Here is a 19,383-nt window from a genome sequence, read left to right as displayed (position 1 = left end):
TGTGTTTCAAATAATAATAATAATAATAATAATAATAATAATAATAATAGTGTTTGTACCCCACCATATCTCCCTGAATAGGGCTCCCTGGCGGCACAGTTGGTTAAACCATTGAGCTGCTGAACTTGCTGACTGAAAGGTCGGCAGTTTGAATACAGGGAGTAGGATGAGCTCCCACTGTTAGCCCCATCTTCTGCCAACCTAGTAGTTCAAACACATGCAAATGTGATTAGATCAATAGGTATCCCTTCTGTGGAAAGGTAAAGGCACTCCATTCAGTCATGCCGCCCACATGACCTTGTCTGGGTTGGAACCACGGGATTAAAGAAACATCCTTCCTGGGATGCTTTCTTATCTTCCTTCCAAGGGGGCCTGGATTTGAGGAATGGACTTAAGGAAGCATCCTTTCTGGGACCCTTTCCTGTCTCCCTTTCAAGGGAGTCTGGGTTTGAAGAACTGGGCTAGGGAAGCATCCTTCCTGGGACCCTTTCCTGTCTCCCTTCCAATGGAGTCTGGGTTTGAAGAACTGGGCTAGGGAAGGATCCTTCCTGGGACCCTTTCCTGTCTGACTTTCAAGGGAGTCTGGGTTTGAAGAACTGGGCTAGGGAAGCATCCTTCCTGGGACCCTTTCCTGTCTCCCTTTCAAGGGAGTCTGAGTTTGAGCAACAGGGTTAAGGAAACAAACCACCTAGGACCCTTTCCTATTCCTTTCAAAGGAGTCTATGGGTTTGAGCAATGGGATTAAGGAAGCATCACTCCTGGGACCCTTTCCTATCTTCCTTTAAAGGGAGTCTTGGTTTAAAGAATGGAGTTAAGGACGCATCGCTCCTGGGACCCTTTCCTGTCTTCTCTTCAAGGGAGTCTGGGTTTGAAGAACTGGGCTAGGGAAGCATCTTTCCTGGGACCCTTTCCTGTCTTCAAGGGAGTCTTGGTTTGAAGAACTAGGCTAGGGAAGCATCCTTCCTGGGAACCTTTCCTGTCTTCTCTTCAAGGGAGTCTGGGTTTGAAGAACTGGGCTAGGGAAGCATCCTTCCTGGGACCCTTTCCTGTCTCTCTTTCAAGGGAGTCTGGGTTTGAAGAACTGGGCTAGGGAAGCATCCTTCCTGGGGCCCTTTCCTGTCTCCCTTTCAAGGGAGTCTGGGTTTGAAGAACTGGGCTAGGGAAGCATCCTTCCTGGGGCCCTTTCCTGTCTCCCTTTCAAGGGAGACTGGGTTTGAAGAACTGGGCTAGGGAAGGATCCTTCCTGGGGCCCTTTCCTGTCTCCCTTTCAAGGGAGACTGGGTTTGAAGAACTGGGCTAGGGAAGGATCCTTCCTGGGACCCTTTCCTGTCTGACTTTCAAGGGAGTCTGGGTTTGAAGAACTGGGCTACGGAAGCATCCTTCCTGGGACCCTTTCCTGTCTCCTTTGCAAGGGAGTCTGAGTTTGAGCAACAGGGTTGAGGAAACACCCCTCCTGGGACCCTTTCCTATTCCTTTCAAGGGAGTCTATGAGTTTGAGCAATGGGGTTAAGGAAGCATCACTCCTGGGACCTTTTCCTATCTTCCTTTAAAGGGAGTCTTGGTTTAAAGAATGGAGTTAATGACGCATCGCTCCTGGGACCCCCTTTTTATCTTCTTTTCAAGTGAGTCTGGGTTTGAAGAACTGGGCTAGGGAAGCATTCTTCCTGGGACCCTTTCCTGTCTTCCTTTCAAGGAAGTCTGGGTTTGAAGAACTGGGCTAGGGAAGCATCCTTCCTGGGACCCTTTACTATCTTCCTTTCACGGGAGTCTGGGTTTGAAGAACTGGGCTAGGGAAGCATCCTTCCTTGGATCCTTTCTTGTCTTCTCTTCAAGGGAGTCTGGGTTTGAAGAACTGGGCTAGGGAAGCATCCTTCCTGGGACCCTATACTATCTTCCTTTCAAGGGAGTCCGGGTTTCAAGAACTGGATTAAGGAAGCACTCCTCCTGGGATCCTTTCTTTAGACACAGCTTGTATAAGACACATCATGGCATTCTTCTATTCCTATTGGCCCAACAGGTAGGGCTCACAGGGAAACCCCATGTGAGCAGCAGGCAGCCTCTCCTCACCGTGTGGTACCGAATAGGGGAGAAGAAGCCATGTTCGACTGTCATGTGGCTCCGTCATAGACAAAAACACGTGATAGCTGAGCTCTTGCCATTACAGCCATCCAGCCAAGCCAAAGAAGCTGTATTGGCTGAAGGGAACCAACCACTCTGAATCTGTGCACAAGCCTACTAGATATGCACTGCCATACAATCCAAGTCTACTGGATATACATTGCCATTTAATCCAGTTCTGGATTCAGAAATCAGATTATATGGCAGTGTAGATGGGGCCAACATCTTTTCCTAGCTTCCTTTTTTCCTTTCTCTCTGTCTAGCTTGAGGAGTTTTTTTAGGATTGGTAAAATTGGAGGTTGGTGAAGAAGGACCTTGTTAACTGAGGCACACCATGATATAGGAAGGACTATTCTAGGTTTGCATTGCATCCCTTGCAGGAGTTCATCTAATTAGAGGTTCTGGGATTCATTGTTCTCTTAAAAGAAATGTGCATTTGACTTCACATTGTTATAAACACTTCAATAATTGCCTGTAAAAATGATCTTTCTTCTTTGGTCAGGTTTTCCTTGTAAGGAAAATTATTGGTCCCGATGCTGGGCAGCTGTATGCAATGAAAGTCCTGAAGAAAGCGTCTTTGAAAGGTAAGCTTAATGGAAGAAGTGCTGCAAACTAATTCTTTCATTGAACATAGTTGTTTAGTTACTAAATGGTGTAATATAAAAGCCACCCCAGTGTTAAAGATTTTTACAAGCCCAATTAAATATAGTGATAATTGAAACCTTTCAGTTTAAGATGGAAGCATTTGGCTGCATTCCTTCAAGGCACACATCAGAAGGCTATCACGAGATCGGTTTATTGGTTGCTTCAAAGGACATCGTTTAACCATGGGCAGGTTTCTGGTTTCGTCAGTGGTTTCCTTTGGTCAAGACAGTATTTATTTTACTGCAGATGTCATTCATTGTACTTTAAATCTCTGTTATTATAGGAAGCACCCACTTCTGAGAACAGTCAGAATGCGAACTTGGTTGAAAAGTGAAACCATGCTTTTCGAATATACTGAACATTAGGGAAGGCCAAGTGGATTCATAGGGGGGGAAAGCAGCATGATGAAAAACTAAGGAAATTAGAATATATTTGTACTCTGACCATTATTTATTTATTTATTTATTTAAAACTTTTGTATCTCGATCTTCTCTACCTCCGTAAAGAGACTCAGACCGGCTAACAGCATGGATTCAATGCTAACAATACAATACAATCAGCAGTAAATTAAAAATACATATAGTATAAAATACATATAACCCAATTCGCCAAGATAAAATCATGTCCAACTCAGTCCGCATATTGTAGTCAATAACTTTGGTCAATTACTGGTCTCAGCCATCATTCTCAAAATGCCTCGTTCCATAGCCAGGATTTCACTAGCTTCATGAAGGTCAGGAGGGAGCGGGCAGGTCTAATTTCATTTGGGAGAATTCCATAGCCGGGGGCCATCACAGAAAAGGCCCTGTCTCTCGTTCCCACCAGACATGACTGCAAAAGTGGCGGGACCGAGAGCAGGGCCCCTCCAGAAGATTAATTTTTGGAGAGAAAGTTCATTACAAAAAGTGCCTACTAGGCTTGTTTGATTTTTAAAAAAATGGTTCAAAACTTGTTTTGGATGTAGGGAGCAGTGCTGGTTCGATTCTAAAGTCCCCCTAGGGGTGAGAAAAGTGGTATATAAATACTGTAAATAAATAAAATAAAATAAATAAATAAATTCTGATTTTCACGTAAAAAAATGTTCAAAACTTTTTTGAAACTTCTGAGACTTACGAATCCTTCCTTAATGGTTTGAAAGTGTTATTTCCTGTTTCATTGGGTTTGAAAGTAGTTGTTTTACTCCAGAAAGGGGGGAAGGGGGAGAAGCAAAGGGAGGAAATTCATCCACTCTTGTTTAAAACGCTTCCCAGGCTTGAGACAGAAATGAGGGGAGAGGAAAGGGAGGAAATTCATCCACTCTGGTTTAAAATGCTTCCCAGGCTTGAGATAGAAGTGAGGGGAGAGGAGAGGGGGGAAATTCATCCACTCTGGTTTAAAACGCTTCCCAGGCTTGAGACAGAAATGAGGGGAGAGGAGAGGGAGGAAATTCATCCACTCTGGTTTAAAACAGCTTCCCAGACTTGAGCCAAGGCCAGGGACCAGAAACGGGGAAAAGCTGAATAATTTCCGACTCACTTACTGCTTTGTAACAAAAATGGTGGAAAAAGCATCGGAAGGGCAAAGGGACTTCCGGTTTCCTTAAAAACTTCAAAATTGCTTTAAAAAAGCAAATCTTTCAAAATTTATTCTGAATTACGAAGCTTCCGACCGAACCTAACCATGCCTAGTGCCTACTTGTTAATGGCTGTATTTCGCCATGGAAGCAAGAGGTGTATATGTCAACACGTGACACTGTTTACTCCTGTTTAGAACACATTCAGAATTCAATTATTTGTTTACATACACAGCTGTTATTTTGATTTGCAGTTCGAGATAGAGTCCGTACAAAGATGGAGAGAGATATATTAGTAGAAGTGAATCATCCATTTATTGTCAAACTGCACTATGGTGAGTATTTATTTGTTTACTAGCCATTCTCTGCCATGTGTTGCTGTGGCCCAATCTGTGTATGTGTGTTTTGTGTATGTATGTATGTGTATATGTGTATATATGTGGTTTTGTGCATACATTGTAATGCATTTTTTATTTTTTGGCTTTTTATGTTTTTATGAGTGACTAGCCATCTCCTGCCACTTGTTGCTGTGGCCCAGTCTGTATATATGTGTTTTGTGTGTGTATATATGTGTGTATATATTTGTGTATATGTGTGTTTGCATATATATATATATTGTGCATGCATTGTAATATATTTTTGGGGTTTTTTTGGCTTTTAAAGTCTTTTCTGCTCTGTTTTTTAGTGAGTGATAGTCACTCATTGGCCTGATAGGTGTAATGTGTCCAAATTTGGTGTCAATTCGTCCAGTGGATTTTGAGTTTTCTTAATCCCACAAACGAACATTACATTTTTATTTATATAGATGGTCACTCGTTGGCCTGATAGGTGTATTGTGTCCAAATTTGGTGACAATTCGTCCAGTGGTTTTGAGTTATCTTAATCCCACAAACAAACATTACATTTTTATTTATATAGATGGTCACTCGTTGGCCTGATAGGTGTATTGTGTCCAAATTTGGTGACAATTCGTCCAGTGGTTTTGAGTTTTCTTAATCCCACAAACAAACATTACATTTTTATTTATATAGATGGTCACTCGTTGGCCTGATAGATGTATTGTGTCCAAATTTGGTGTCAATTCATCCAGTGGATTTTGAGTTATGTTAATCCCACAAACAAACATTACATTTTTATTTATATAGATGGTCACTCGTTGGCCTGATAGGTGCATTGTGTCCAAATTTGGTGTCAATTCGTCCAGTGGTTTTGAGTTATGTTAATCCCACAAACAAACATTACATTTTTAATTATATAGAAGATTTGCGTTGTTTTGCTGTGGGTTTGTGAACCAGTGCTCTCCCACTTCTAGTATTTGAATTCTATCCAAAAGTTAGTAAAAAGAGTAATTAGACTAATCTTATTTACCTGTGATTATGATCCAAAATGTGATTGAGCCAGGCAAGTTGCATCATGATGTAAAACAGTCATCTTGATTCATTTTTCTGAAGACATTTAGTTCTGAAGACATCTCCAACTTCCCAAAAAGAATTGAATTTAGAAAGACAGCTCATGTAAAAGGTTTAGTATCTATTGCAGTGGTTCTCAACCTTCCTAATGCTGTGACCCCTTAATACACTTTCCCATGTTATGGTTGCCCCCAACCATGTTATGGTGACCCCCAACTTCATAACTGTCATTTTGCTGCTGTTATGAATAGTAATGTAAATATCTGATATGCAGGATGCATTTTCCTGCCTATCAGGAACCAGATTTGCATATTGGACCAAATTTGGCACAAATACACCCAAATTTGATTACTGGTGGGATTGGGGGAGGTATTGATTTTGTAATTGCTGGGATTTATAGTTCACCTACAATCAAAGAGGATTCTGAACTCCACCAATGATGGAATTGAATCAAACTTGGCACACAGAACTCCCATGACCAAAGGAAAATACTGGAAGGGTTTGGTGGGCACTGACCTTGAGTTTTGGGAGTTGTAGTTCACCTGCATTCAGAGAGCACTGTGGGCTCAAACAATGATGGATCTGGACCAAACTTGGCATGAATTCTCAATATGCCGAAATGTAAACACTGGTGGAGTTTGGGGAAAATAGACCTTGACATTTGGGATTTGTAGTTGCTGGGGTTTATAGTTCACCTACAATCAAAGAGCGTTTTGAGCCCTACCAACAATTGAATTGGGCCAAACTTCACAGAACCTCCATGACCAACAGAAAATACTGTGTTTTCTGGTGGTCTTTGGTGACCCCTCTGACACCCCCTGGCGACCCCTCCAGGGGTCCCGACCCCCAGGTTGAGAAACACTGGTCTATTGTGTATGAGAAATGTCCATTTTCAAGAAGGCATTGTGACATGAGTTACTCATTGTTGTGCTTCCTAGCAAGTTTAGATCAGGGCTTCTTAAACTTTTCCCACTTGTGACCCTTTTCCACTCAAGAAACGTTTACACAGGTATATAACTATATATCCCTCTTTTGGTGCAGCAAGTTAAACCATTAATCTGTTGAACTTGCTGATCGAAAGGTTGATGGTTCGAATCCAGGGAGTGGGGTGAGCTCCCATCTGTCAGCTCCAGCTTCTCATGCGGGGTCATGAGAGAAGCCTCCCACAGGGTGGTAAAAAATCCGGGCATCCCTTGGGCAATGTCTTTGCAGATGGTCAATTCTCTCACACCGGAAGTGACTTGCAGTTTCTCAAGTCGTCCTCACACACACCCATAAAACTAAGACAATTGCTGAAAGTATTTGAATTACTTTATGGATCATAGCAGTTGCTTTGATGGCCCGGCTGATGGCAAAGTAGATACATGCCTTCAAACGTAGATTCAGTGGCATAGACTAACTTTTAACAAACTACAGAAAAATAGTATTGGGAAAGGATACAGGCTATGTTCAAAGCATTCAGATTGGAAATACAGGATCTTCCTGCTATAACATTTGACCCAGTTCAAAATAACTATAATTTTAGAACCACCTATTTTAAAAACGGCTCTTTAATGTTCAAACTGCCCTTTGCCCCAGGGCCATTTGCACCAGTGATAGCATCTGACATGCTGGTAGCCTGTCACTAGTCTGCTAAATTTAAGTTTTTTGCTTCAACATGACCAAATTGGAGTGCTAATTGTAATCTGGCGTGAAGTGTGTTTCTCGCACAGATTTGCTTGTCTGACCTAATAACGTTTGGCTGAATTCACAAGGAGGGTTCTGCTTCTCCAAAATAGAAGTGATATTTACAAATTTACATTGAATTTAGCCCATATATTTCTCACAGTAGAAAACAATTAAATGCTTTCATCTTTCCAGTAGGCCTTGAAAATTTATTTATTTGCTAAATACCTATATATTTGTATTCTGTTTTAAGAGGACCAGACATATGTTGTTGTTGTTATTTATTTGCAGTATTTATATTCCACCCTTCTTACCCCATAAGGGACTCAGGGTGGATCACAATGCACATATACATGGCAAACATTCAATGCCATAGACACACAACACATATAGACAGACACACAGAGGCTATTTAACTTTCCAGCTTCATGAGGGTATGATCAAATTCCATCCACCGGGGGAGCTGTCGTTTTACCGTCCATTTATAACCCCGATGGAGTACTTCCTCATTCTTTTGCACGCTGCTGGAGATTTTTATGGCATCATAAATTAGTTAAATTAGCCTCCCCGCATAAGTGTAGTGGGTTACGGTGGCATTGTGGGTTAAAGCACTGAACTGCTGAATTTGTTGACCAAAAGGTCGCAGATTCAAATCCGAGGAGCAACCCCAGCTTCTGCCAACCTAGCAGTTCGAAAACATACAATTATGAGTAGATCAATAGGTACCACTCCGGCAGGAAGGTGACGGCACTCCATGCAGTCATGCCAGCCACATGACCTTGAAGGTGTCTACAGACAATGTCGGCTCTTTCCCGCCAAAGCGGTACCTATTTATCTACTCACATTTGGATGTTTTCAAACTGCTAGGGAGCTCCTGGTGGCACAGTGAGTTAAACCGCTGAGCTGCTGAATTTGCTGATCGAAAGATTGCAGGTTCAAATCTGGGGAGCGGGGTGAGCGTATGCTGTTAGCCCCAGCTTCTGCCAACCTAGCAGTTCAAAAACATGCAAATGTGAGCAGATCAATAGGTACCGCTTTTGCGGGAAGGTAACAGTGCTTCATGCAGTCATGCTGGCCACATGACCTAGGAGGTGTCTATGGACAACGCCGGCTCTGCGGCTTAGAAATGGAGATGAGCACCAACCCTCAGAATCGGACACAACTGGACTTAATGTCAGGGGAAAACCTTTAACTAACCTATATGTTTTGGGCTGCAAAGGTCGACAGCAAGCTAGACAAATGGTTGGGAGCTTACTCTGACCTGGGCTGGCTTCGAACTCATGACCTTTTGGTCAGTAATGATTTTAATGCAGCTGACTCCTAACCAGCTGTGTCACACCCGGTCCATCCTAAATGAAATCCTAAATGACTTGTTTGGAAAAATAGTAAGGAAGCATTTTAAAGATCTATCTGAATGCACGATGTGAGTGTCGCATTTTGACCACTCTTCTTCGTGAAATGGAAGAATATCACTTCCTTCTGCCTGAACAGTTTTAATTTTGCAAATGCCAGACACACACTTTGAAAGAGAAGACATTATTTAACAATGTATATGCTCTGTGTATATAATTTGTCCATTGATTCGTATTTGCTTTGTCACATCAGCCTTTCAGACTGAAGGGAAGCTATATTTAATACTGGATTTTCTCAGGGGAGGAGACGTGTTCACAAGATTATCCAAAGAGGTACGTATTTAGAAAAATATTAAAAATATAAGCATAATTTAGAGGGGAATAATAAGTAAACTAAACATATATGTTAAGGATTGTTAATCTGATGGGTACAATATAATGTCTGGAGCATGAATATCATCTTGAGTTTTCTGTGCTGAAATCTGACCCACTATTCAGTCAAGAAATTCAATGGGTCACTTTGGGACCGTCCCTTTCTACCAATCTAAACCCCATCCTATTGTTCTTGTAAACATACTATAAAAGGAGCAGAACAGTATTATATATAGTGCTTTGAGACCCCTTCTACACTGCCATATAATCTAGATTATCAAATCAGATAATCTACATTATCTGCTTTGAACTGGATTATATGAGTCTACACTGCCATATAATCCAGTTCAAAGCAGAAAATCTGAATTTTATATGACAGAGTAGAAGGGGGCTAAGTTTTTCAGGGGAATGGCAAGTTTTCAAATTTGAGTCAAGCCCTCAGTATCCATAGGGTTTTGTCTATGGAATGAACAGAATTGCAATCTGTGCTTACTTACTTGGGACTCATTCCTAATACAGTGGAGCATCATTCTCTGCAAACTTTTGGCAAAATGATGCCATAACCTTTTGGAAAATGTGACTCTCCATAACCATTTGGGAGCCCCCGGTGGCTCAGTGGGTTCAACCCCTGTGCCGGCAGGACTGAAGACCGACAGGTCGCAGGTTCAAATCCGGGGAGAGGCGGATGAGCTCCCTCTATCAGCTCCAGCTCCTCATGCAGGGACATGAGAGAAGCTTCCCACAAGGATGATAAAACATCAAAAATCATCCAGGCGTCCCCTGGGCAACGTCCTTGCAGACGGCCAATTCTCTCACACCAGAAGCGACTTGCTCCTGACACAACAAAAATAATAATAATTGGGAAATGGATTCATAACCTTTTTGGAAAACGACTGGTTGAAGGAAAGGCATAACCTCGTTAGAAGTCACAACCTTTTGAAAAATGATGTTTACCAGCATTCATGCAAGGCAGCTAGGTCTCCCAACCGATGTAAATAGTAGGCTTGTTTGATCCAAAAAAAAATGGGTCAAAACTCATTTCGGATGTTGGGATCACTGGTGATTCGATTTGGAAGTCAGTTCCAATTCCCACAGAAAAAAATGTTCAAAACTTTTTGAAATTTCCGACACTTCTGAATCTTCCTTAATGATTTGAAAGTGTTATTTCCTGTTTCATTGGGTGGTCTTTACTTTGAAAGTAGTTGTTTTACTCCAGAAAGAGGGGGGGGGGGGGGGGAGGAAAGGCAGGAAATTCATCCAGTCTGGTTTAAAACACTTCCCAGGCTGATAATGGACAAAATAACTGTATTATTAAGAGGAGAAATATTAGACAACTTTGTTAATGAATGGCAACACCTTAATGTAAAGTTAAATTAAAAATGTATATAGAGGATCCTATAAGACTGTAGACAAGGAAGAAGTGGATGTAAAGTAAGAATCTATGATATCTTTTTATGTATTATTTAGATAGTAGACTGTGGCCCCTTAATAGAAATATATTATCAGATAAATGATTATAGAACATTAATAGATAGAAAGTATTGCACTGTATGCAACAAACACTTGCAAATGTATGTTTACTTAAATAAAATAATAAATAAATAAATAAATAAATAAACTCTTCCCAGGCTCCAGCCCAGAAGTGAGGGGAGAGGAAAGGCAGTTAATACATCCAGTTTGTTTTTAAACTCTGCCCAGACTCCAGCCCAAAAGCAGGGAAAAGCTGGATAATTTCCGACTCACTTACTGCTTCGTAACGGAAATGGCAGAAAAAGCTTCGGAAGGGCAAAGGGACTTCCGGTTTCCTTAAAAACTTCAAAATCACTTCAAAAGGCAAATCTTTCCAAATTTAATCCGAATTACAAAGATTCCGACCAAACCTAACCATGCCTAGTAACTACGTATGTCTTTGAACTGCCAGGGACAAAGACATGCCAGTGCACAAAACCATATATTCAGCAGAGTTTCAGAAGCATTCCTTTAATTGCCACAAAACCTCTACTCTCCCCCAAAGTATATTTGTTTTTAAATTATGCTCTCATGAGACAAAATAAAGTAGTTTTGTTCAAAAGTAACAAAATTGGTTTACTCACAAAGCTTCATGTATACAACATACAGGTACTTTGCTTATGAATCCAGTTACAATAGGATTTTAAGCAGCTTCTCTGTGTAGGTAACACAAGGCATCTTCTTTAGAATCAATAGTCCATGGTCCAGTGGAGTCTTTAAGCATACACTTACTGAAGTCTATGTTGTATAATTGTACTCATTGCTTCTGGTGCAAACAGATGGCTTCTACTCCTTCTAAGAGTCTAATGGCTTCTTTCTCCACTGAAGCTGTAAACATACACTTGTCTAATAAATAATAATAAAATAATAAACTTTATTCATACTTACTTAGGCGATCCCTCATTGTCCGAGTAGGATAGTCTTCCAAGATCAGTGTACTGGTGGGTCCATAGGTGACTGTGCAGCCCTATTCTTGACCTGCACCTTCTCCCTCAGTGAGGGCATTGGTTTTCAGGTGGAAGGCGGTCCTGGTCAGGATTGGCTTGATGTGCCTTCCTCTTGGCACATTTTTTTCGCCCTCTTCAAATTATACAGTATTGCTGGTCACAGCTGATCTCCAGCTGGAGCACTCGAGGGCCAGGGCTTCCCAGTTCCCAGTGTCTATGCCAGAGTTTTTAAGGTTGGCTTTGAGCCCATCTTTCAATCTCTTTTCCTGCCCACCAACATTCCATTTTCCATTCTTGAGTTCAGAGTAGAGCTTTGGGAGATGGTGGTCAGGCATCCGGACAACGTGGATGGTCCAGCGGAGTTGATGGCAGAGGACTGTCGCTTCAATGCTGGTGGTCTTTGCTTCTTCCAGCATGCTGACATTTGTCCGCCTGTCTTCCCAAGAGATCGTCTGATCTTGGAAGCTAAGCAGGGTCAGGCCTGGTTAGTACTCGGATGGGAGACTGCCTAGGAATACCGGGTGCTGTAGTACTTTATTTATATCCCTCCACCATCTCCCTGAAGGGACTCGGGATGGCTAACATGAGGCCAAGCCCAAATGAATACAATGGAGCAAAAATACATGTAAGCAAGACAATAACATCAAATAAAATACTTAGCAATAACATAGTGAAATAAAAATATAATTCATAATAAAAATGAGAAAATGGTAATAGAATTAGACAAACAAAGAGAGCGAGGCCCACGACTAAAAGTGGATAAAATTGATAAAACCCATCGGTGAGATAGGTAGAAGTGCTATGATTCTACATACAGTGATCTAAAATTGGAGCCTCAGTCCTGAACATGTCCAGACCTGATCACATGGCCTGAAGCCCCTCCCACAACAAAGAGATTAGGTAAAATTGCAAACCAATGCACACATATAATACAGTAAGCAATCATATACATAACAAACAACTAGTGGAGGCTTAAGAAGGTTGCTATTTTCAACGTAAACATGCACAATATTGTGCAATAAAGTGCTTGGTGTGCAAATGTTTTTTAATTCATGTGTAGAACTGCTTATTCATTATTAACCCTATTTTCACTGCCCCCCCCCCCCCCACTACCAAACCAGAAAACATAGGATATAGGATTAGAGTTTTCTTTCTTTCCAGAAACCTTTAGTTCTATGTGTGACTTTACATCTAATAAATGGGCCTTGATGTGATTTTATTTGTATCTATCCTTAGTTGCAAAATTTGATTAAAGTGACCATATTTTGACCTGAATGTTGCCAACAGCTTTACATTGGGATATGTTTAACTGGATAAAATATATGAAATTCTGAAGTCTCATATCAGCCTTGGATCCTCTCCCTGGGGATAAGTTCAATAAGTCAATGATTAACACAACCCAAACACACACACACATATATATATATTCCCTTGGTGTCTTGGGTTTTTTGGGGCACCAATTCAGAAAATGGCATTAGAGAAACCACATCTGCTTTAGTTTCTTAGATATGGTTATTGTGGTTTTCTATAGAGACTGGTATATTTCATATGTTCTATTCCTGAAAAACTAGGGCTGATAAAGGAAAATTGACCATCTTTGGATTCTGATGGTCAGAATCAACAGGTCTAACATTTGAGGTACCAAATGTTGGTTGTCCAGTGTAACAAATACATTTCCCATATGTGTTATGCGGGTTGAATGAAAAATAATGCCTCCACCTTCGTAACTCCTCAACAGATGGTGGAACTGGTATGTGGCATGTACTGGCTTGTTCAGTAGACTCTCCTCTACAGTTCCATTTTGGTGGTAAACCTTAGCATTGAATGGTTGTGTTGTTAAAGTACGAAGTATGGAAACCTATGCAGATGGTCGGCCAATGCAACTTAAGCAACGTCCAGTCATTGAATTCTTGATAGCAGTTGAGGTGACATCAGAAGGTGTCACTTCAACATCTTTAAACTTACTCGCCCAACAATGCACAGTACTCACATCAACACAATCACCATAAACAGCTGCATTCTCTGATTAATCTCCTTTGAGTCGACACCTTCTGCTGTCAAGAATTCAATGACTGCACATTGCTTAAGTCGCATTGACCGAACATCTGCTCAGGGTTCCATACTTTGCACTTTAACAACACAACCATTCAATGCTAAGGATTCCCGCCAAAATGGAACTGTAGAGGAGAGTCTACTGAACAAACCAGTACCTGCCGCATACCAGTACTGCCATCTGTTGGGGAGTTATGAAGGTGGAGGCATTACTTTTTATTCAACCCTTGTAATTTGATAGATGGTTGTGTTTTTCTCTTGGCGCAAATGCACCCTGAACTCCTATCATGCGAATGTCCCAGCACCTAGTAGTTAATCTGCATCTCATCTTTTTAAATGCCAGGGGAGTTTGTGAATATCTTAGATATATAGAAATTTAACAAGATCAGAATGTAAATCTATATAGTTCTTATTAGGTTATGTTTACAGAGGAAGATGTGAAATTCTACCTCGCAGAACTGGCCCTTGCTTTGGATCATCTGCACAGCTTGGGGATTGTATACAGGGACCTGAAGCCAGAAAAGTAAAGTAAAATGTATTTTATCCACTACTACAGTATTCTTATTTAAAGACTGGTTTGCATTTTATGACATAACTATACATAGAATAATCTGAAAGCTCTCCATCTCTGTTTTATTTTTCTAATACACATCTTAAAAATGAGTAGCTTGTACATTTGTTAACAGATTGTGTCAGCGGTTCTCAAACTGTGCTCCGTGGAGCCCTTAAGGCTCCGCAAAGCAAGCTGAGGGACTCCTCACTCAATTATAGTAATATATAAACATGTCTTAATATAATAATATATGAACATTTAATGATATATATACATTATATCTATACACATAGCAAAAATGAAAATATGCATGCGTGTATGTGGCTGGTGTACCCACTTACACAAACAGGCTCCACCACTCAGGAGACACCAGTGGCCCTCCCTCCAATGACATTGCAGGTTATAGTGAGCACCATGAACATGCCCAAGAGCCATGCCAATGTCCTCCAGAAATGCCATACAGGGCATTTCATACAGGGACAATTTCATCCTAGATTTTATGTGTTTCCTCCACCATAGACATCCCAGTGTTTCTTACTCTCTCCATTGGTGAAGAATTTGCATGACACCGCCCACTGCCTCTGTTTTAACCCTTTCCTATTATTTTCTATGGCACACAACAAACAGAGGAATTGATCAGCGACTGAACATACTAGAAAGGTTTGGGGAGAATTCACCATAATTTATAGGAGTTGTAGGTGCTGAGAGATATAGTTCACCTGCAATCTAAGAGCACACCAAATTCCACCAAAGATGGACCTGGAACTAACTTGGCACACAGAACCCCCATGACCAACAAAAAATACTGGAGGTCTTTGGGGGGATTTATAGGCGTTGTAGTTCACCTACATCCAGAGCACACTATGAACCCAAACAATGATGGATGTGGACCAAACTTGGCATGCGTACCTGATGTGCCCAAATTTGAATACTGGTGGGTTTTGAGGGGAATTCGCCTGGACCGTTTGGAATTGTAGGTACTGGGATTTATAGTTCACCTGCAATCAGTGAGCACTCTGAAATCCACCAAAGATGGACTTGGACCAAACTTGGCACACAGAGCCCCCATTACTAGCAAAAAATACTGGAGATCTTTGGGGAAAATTCACGTTGATTTGGGGAGTTATAGCAAAAATGACTGCAGATGCAGACTGCAGCCAGGAAATCAGGAGACACTTACTTCTTGGGAGGAGAGCAATGACCAATCTCAATAAAATAGTGAAGAGCAGAGACATCAGACTGGCAACAAAGATCCGCATAGTTAAAGCAATGGTATTCCCTGTAGTAACCTACGGATGCGAGAGCTGGACCTTAGGGAAGGCTGAGCGAAGGAAGAGAGATGCTTTTGAACTGTGGTGTTGGAGGAAAGTTCTGAGAGTGCCTTGGACCGTGAGAAGATCCAACCAGTCCATCCTCCAGGAAATAAAGCCCGGCTTCTCACTGGAGGGAAGGATACTAGAGACAAAGTTGAAGTCCTTTGGCCACATCATGAGGAGACAGGAAAGCCTGGAGAAGACAATTATGTTGGGGAAAGTGGAAGGTAAAAGGAAGAGGGGCCGACCAAGGGCAAGATGGATGGATAGCATCCTTGAAGTGACTGGACTGACCTTGAAGGAGCTGGGGGTGGTGACGGCCGACAGGGAGCTCTGGCGTGGGCTGGTCCATGAGGTCACGAAGAGTTGGAAGCGACTGAACGAATGAACAACAACAACAAAAGTTTACTTGCATCCAGAAAACACTGTGAACACAAACACTGATGGATCCGGACCAAACTTGGCACAGATACCTGATATGCCAAAACTGGTTACCAGAGGGATTTGGGGGGAACTAACCTTCCTTTCTGGGAGTTGTAGTTCACACACAACCAGAGAAACTGTGACCTCCACAGATGATGGACCTGGACCAAACTTGGCAGACAGAACCTCCATGACTAACTCAACCTACTGGAGGGATTTGAGGGGACTAAGTCACCAAACTGAGAGTTGTAGTTTACCCTGCAGCCAGAGAGCACACTGAATCCCCCCCCCCCCCCAAATGAGCCAACTTGCCCAACATAACAACCGTAAAGTACTGATGGAGTTTTGGGGAGTTAACCTGGCATGATGTGAGTTGTAGTTCACCCACATCCATATGCATTTTGTACAATTAAAAAACTGACTTTTTTCAAATAACCCAGGCAATGCTGGTTAGGGCTACCCAAGCTAATAATATATAAACATTTCTTGGGGCTCCACGAGAAATATTTATTTCAAAAAGAGCTTTGCGGCTGAAACAGTTTGAGAACCCCTGGACTATATACATAATGTTAACCTAATCCTTATTTGTGCTATTGCTATACTAAAATGTCTTATAAATATTCCTGTTAAGTGTTGGTGAATCTGAATTTTAATTTTCAGCATTTTGCTTGACGAAGCAGGACATATCAAGTTAACAGGTAGGCCAAGTTTTATTCATATTATGTTTGTTAGTATACCATTTAAAATGTATTTTTTAATTGCCTACATATCTATGAAAACAGAGTTATAAAAATTGGATCGTGTTGTTCCTGGATATTTATTTATCCACATTCATTTTCAGTCTAACTTTCGTTGAACCCCAAATCCTATACCTGAGCCAATCTACATCATACAAACATCTGCCTTTCTGAAGAAGAGTAATCACAGAGATTAAAAGGCTGGAAGTGTGTGATCTTTTGCTTTTAGCAAGAAGCAAGGAGATGAGGATTTTGCAGAATGATAAAGCCTTTAGTTCATGTGACAATATAAAATAATCCTAAAATGGCATTTGGGAGAAATTTCTGAATATTATTCCAGGATCACTATGGGTTTAAGTAGTGTGGTGGGTGCATGCGGTTGTCTGGTTAATGCCTCATTTACACATTTTATCTATTTTACTACACTGTTTGGCCATCATATTTTTTAAAGCTCATTATTTGGCACAGACAGTTACACAATTGTTTTTCTTAAAAGTGAACCAAATATAACTTCTGTATTTCTGCCATTGTTTACTATGGTACATATCATAGTGGAAACCAAAGAAGACCCTTTTCATGTATTGTCGAAGGCTTTCATGGCCGGAATCACTGGGTTGTTGTAGGTTTTTTGGACTGTATGACCATGTTCTAGAAGCAGTCTCTCCTGACGTTTTGCCTCCATCTATGGCAGGCATCCTCAGAGGATGGGAGGTCTGTTGGAAACTAGGAAAATAGGGTTTATAGTTTCCACAGATATATAAACTCCATTTACCTAGTTTCCAACAGACTTCACAACCTCTGAGGATGCCTGCCATAGATGCAGGCAAAATGTCAGGAGAAAATGCTTCTAGAACATGGCCGTACACCCCAAAAAACCTACAACAATCCAATATAAGTATGGCAAGATGGGCCAATTTGTAGGTAGTGGTGGTTGACAAAAATGCAGATAAAGGCATGATGCTACAGCATAGATCCAAAGCCTCTGTTCATTGAAGTATCAGAAAGCAAAGATGTCATTGTCTTAGCCAATCAGGTGGGCAGTTTTGTGTTTGTGAGTATTTTGGAACTTCTAAAACGGGAGTGTCCAACTCATTTCAGCCTTATGGTTGGCTTCAAAGATCCCCTTGTAAGATAAATATAATATCAAAGGCTTTCATGGCTGGAATCACTGGGTTGCTGTGAGTTTTGGGGACTGCATGGCTATGTCCAGCAGCATTCTCTCCATCTGTTTCACCTGTATCTGTGGCTGGCATCTTCAGAGATTCTGTTGGCAATGAGTTGAGTGGAATATATCTATCTATCTATCTATCTCTGTGGAATGTCCAGGATGGGAGGATGAGCCCTTGTCTATTTAAAACAAGTGTGAATGTTGCAATTAGCAAGCTTGAATAGCATAATAATAATAATAATAATAATAATAATATAATATAATATAATATAATATAATATATACTCTGGCACAAACCAGTAAAAGTGGTCCCAGTGGTAATCGGCACACTGGGTGCAGTGCCTAAAGACCTTGGTCTGCACTTAAACACAATCGGCACTGACAAAATTACCATCTGCCAGCTGTAGAAGGCCACCTTACTGGGATCTGCACGCATTATTTGCCGATACATCACACAGTCCTAGACACTTGGGAAGCGTCTGACGTGTGATCCAATATAACAACAAGCAGAGTGTCTGCTGTGGACTCATCTTGTTGTGTTTCTAACAACAACAACAACAACAACAACAACAACAACAACAACAACAACGGCTTTATTTTTATACCCCACCACCATCTCCCTGAAGGGACTTGGGATGGCTTACAAGGGGACAACTTCACATTACAAATAAAAACAACATTACTGGGTAGCTATGCAAAGTCAATCAGTGGAACATGGCCATGCAGTCCAAAAAACTCACAGCAACCCACTGTATAAATACGAGATCTATGCTGTTCTATGTTGTCATGCCCGGGTTCCCCTTGCGGGCGTTGGGTATGACATTTATGTCCTAACATTCACTTTTTTGTGTTGTCGAAGGCTTTCATGGCTGGAATCACTGGGTTTGCTGAGCTTTCCAGGCTGTATGGCCATGTTCCGGAAGCATTCTCTGGAGATAATGCTTCTGGAACATGGCCACACAGCCTGGAAAACTCAAAGCAACCCAATGATTCACTTTTTGGTTTTGGTTTTATGTTCTGTTGCTGTCTTTGCACAAAGTGTCTTTTCTTGGTGTTCCTTTATAATACTGTTTTAGACTTTGGCCTCAGCAAAGAATCGGTCGACCAAGAGAAGAAAGCCTATTCCTTCTGCGGCACCGTTGAGTACATGGCCCCTGAAGTGGTGAACCGGCGAGGCCACAACCAAAGTGCAGACTGGTGGTCGTTTGGTGTCCTTATGGTAATGTATATTTCATTGCCTGTTTTTTATAACTTGAAGATATTAGATATTGTTGAAGGCCTTCATGGCCAGAATCACTGGGTTGCCGTGCGTTTTCTGTAAGGAAGACTGAGCGACGGAAGATAGATGCTTTTGAACCAGTCCATACTCCAGGAAATAAAGCCCGACTGCTCATTGGAGGGAAAGATATTAGAGGCAAAGATGAAGTCCTTTGGCCACATCATGAGGAGAAAGGAAAGCTTAGAGAAGACACTTAGGCAATCCCTCATAGTCCAAGGATCATGGTCCTCCAAGTTCGGTGTCCTGGCGGTGGGTCCGTAAGTGACTGTGGAGCCCTATTCTTGATCTG

At 41.4% G+C, this 19,383-nt stretch overlaps 1 protein-coding gene across 1 annotated transcript in view; it reads left to right on the top strand.

Annotated features, from left to right (window-relative positions):
* The window catches only part of RPS6KA6 (ribosomal protein S6 kinase A6), an 88,543-nt gene that overhangs the window by 38,885 nt on the left and 30,275 nt on the right, over window positions 1-19,383 (top strand). Inside the window, exons 4-9 of the mRNA XM_060756298.2 lie at window positions 2,621-2,702; window positions 4,570-4,650; window positions 8,995-9,074; window positions 14,038-14,144; window positions 16,571-16,608; window positions 18,892-19,034. Coding sequence (XP_060612281.1) covers window positions 2,621-2,702; window positions 4,570-4,650; window positions 8,995-9,074; window positions 14,038-14,144; window positions 16,571-16,608; window positions 18,892-19,034 — 531 coding nt within the window. The remainder of the gene's footprint in view (window positions 1-2,620; window positions 2,703-4,569; window positions 4,651-8,994; window positions 9,075-14,037; window positions 14,145-16,570; window positions 16,609-18,891; window positions 19,035-19,383) is intronic.

Source organism: Anolis sagrei, chromosome 10 (assembly GCF_037176765.1).
Source record: "Anolis sagrei isolate rAnoSag1 chromosome 10, rAnoSag1.mat, whole genome shotgun sequence".
Lineage (NCBI taxonomy): Eukaryota > Metazoa > Chordata > Lepidosauria > Squamata > Dactyloidae > Anolis > Anolis sagrei.
The sequence above is the reverse complement of the archived record's forward strand: the minus strand, read 5'-3'. Positions and strand labels throughout refer to the sequence as shown.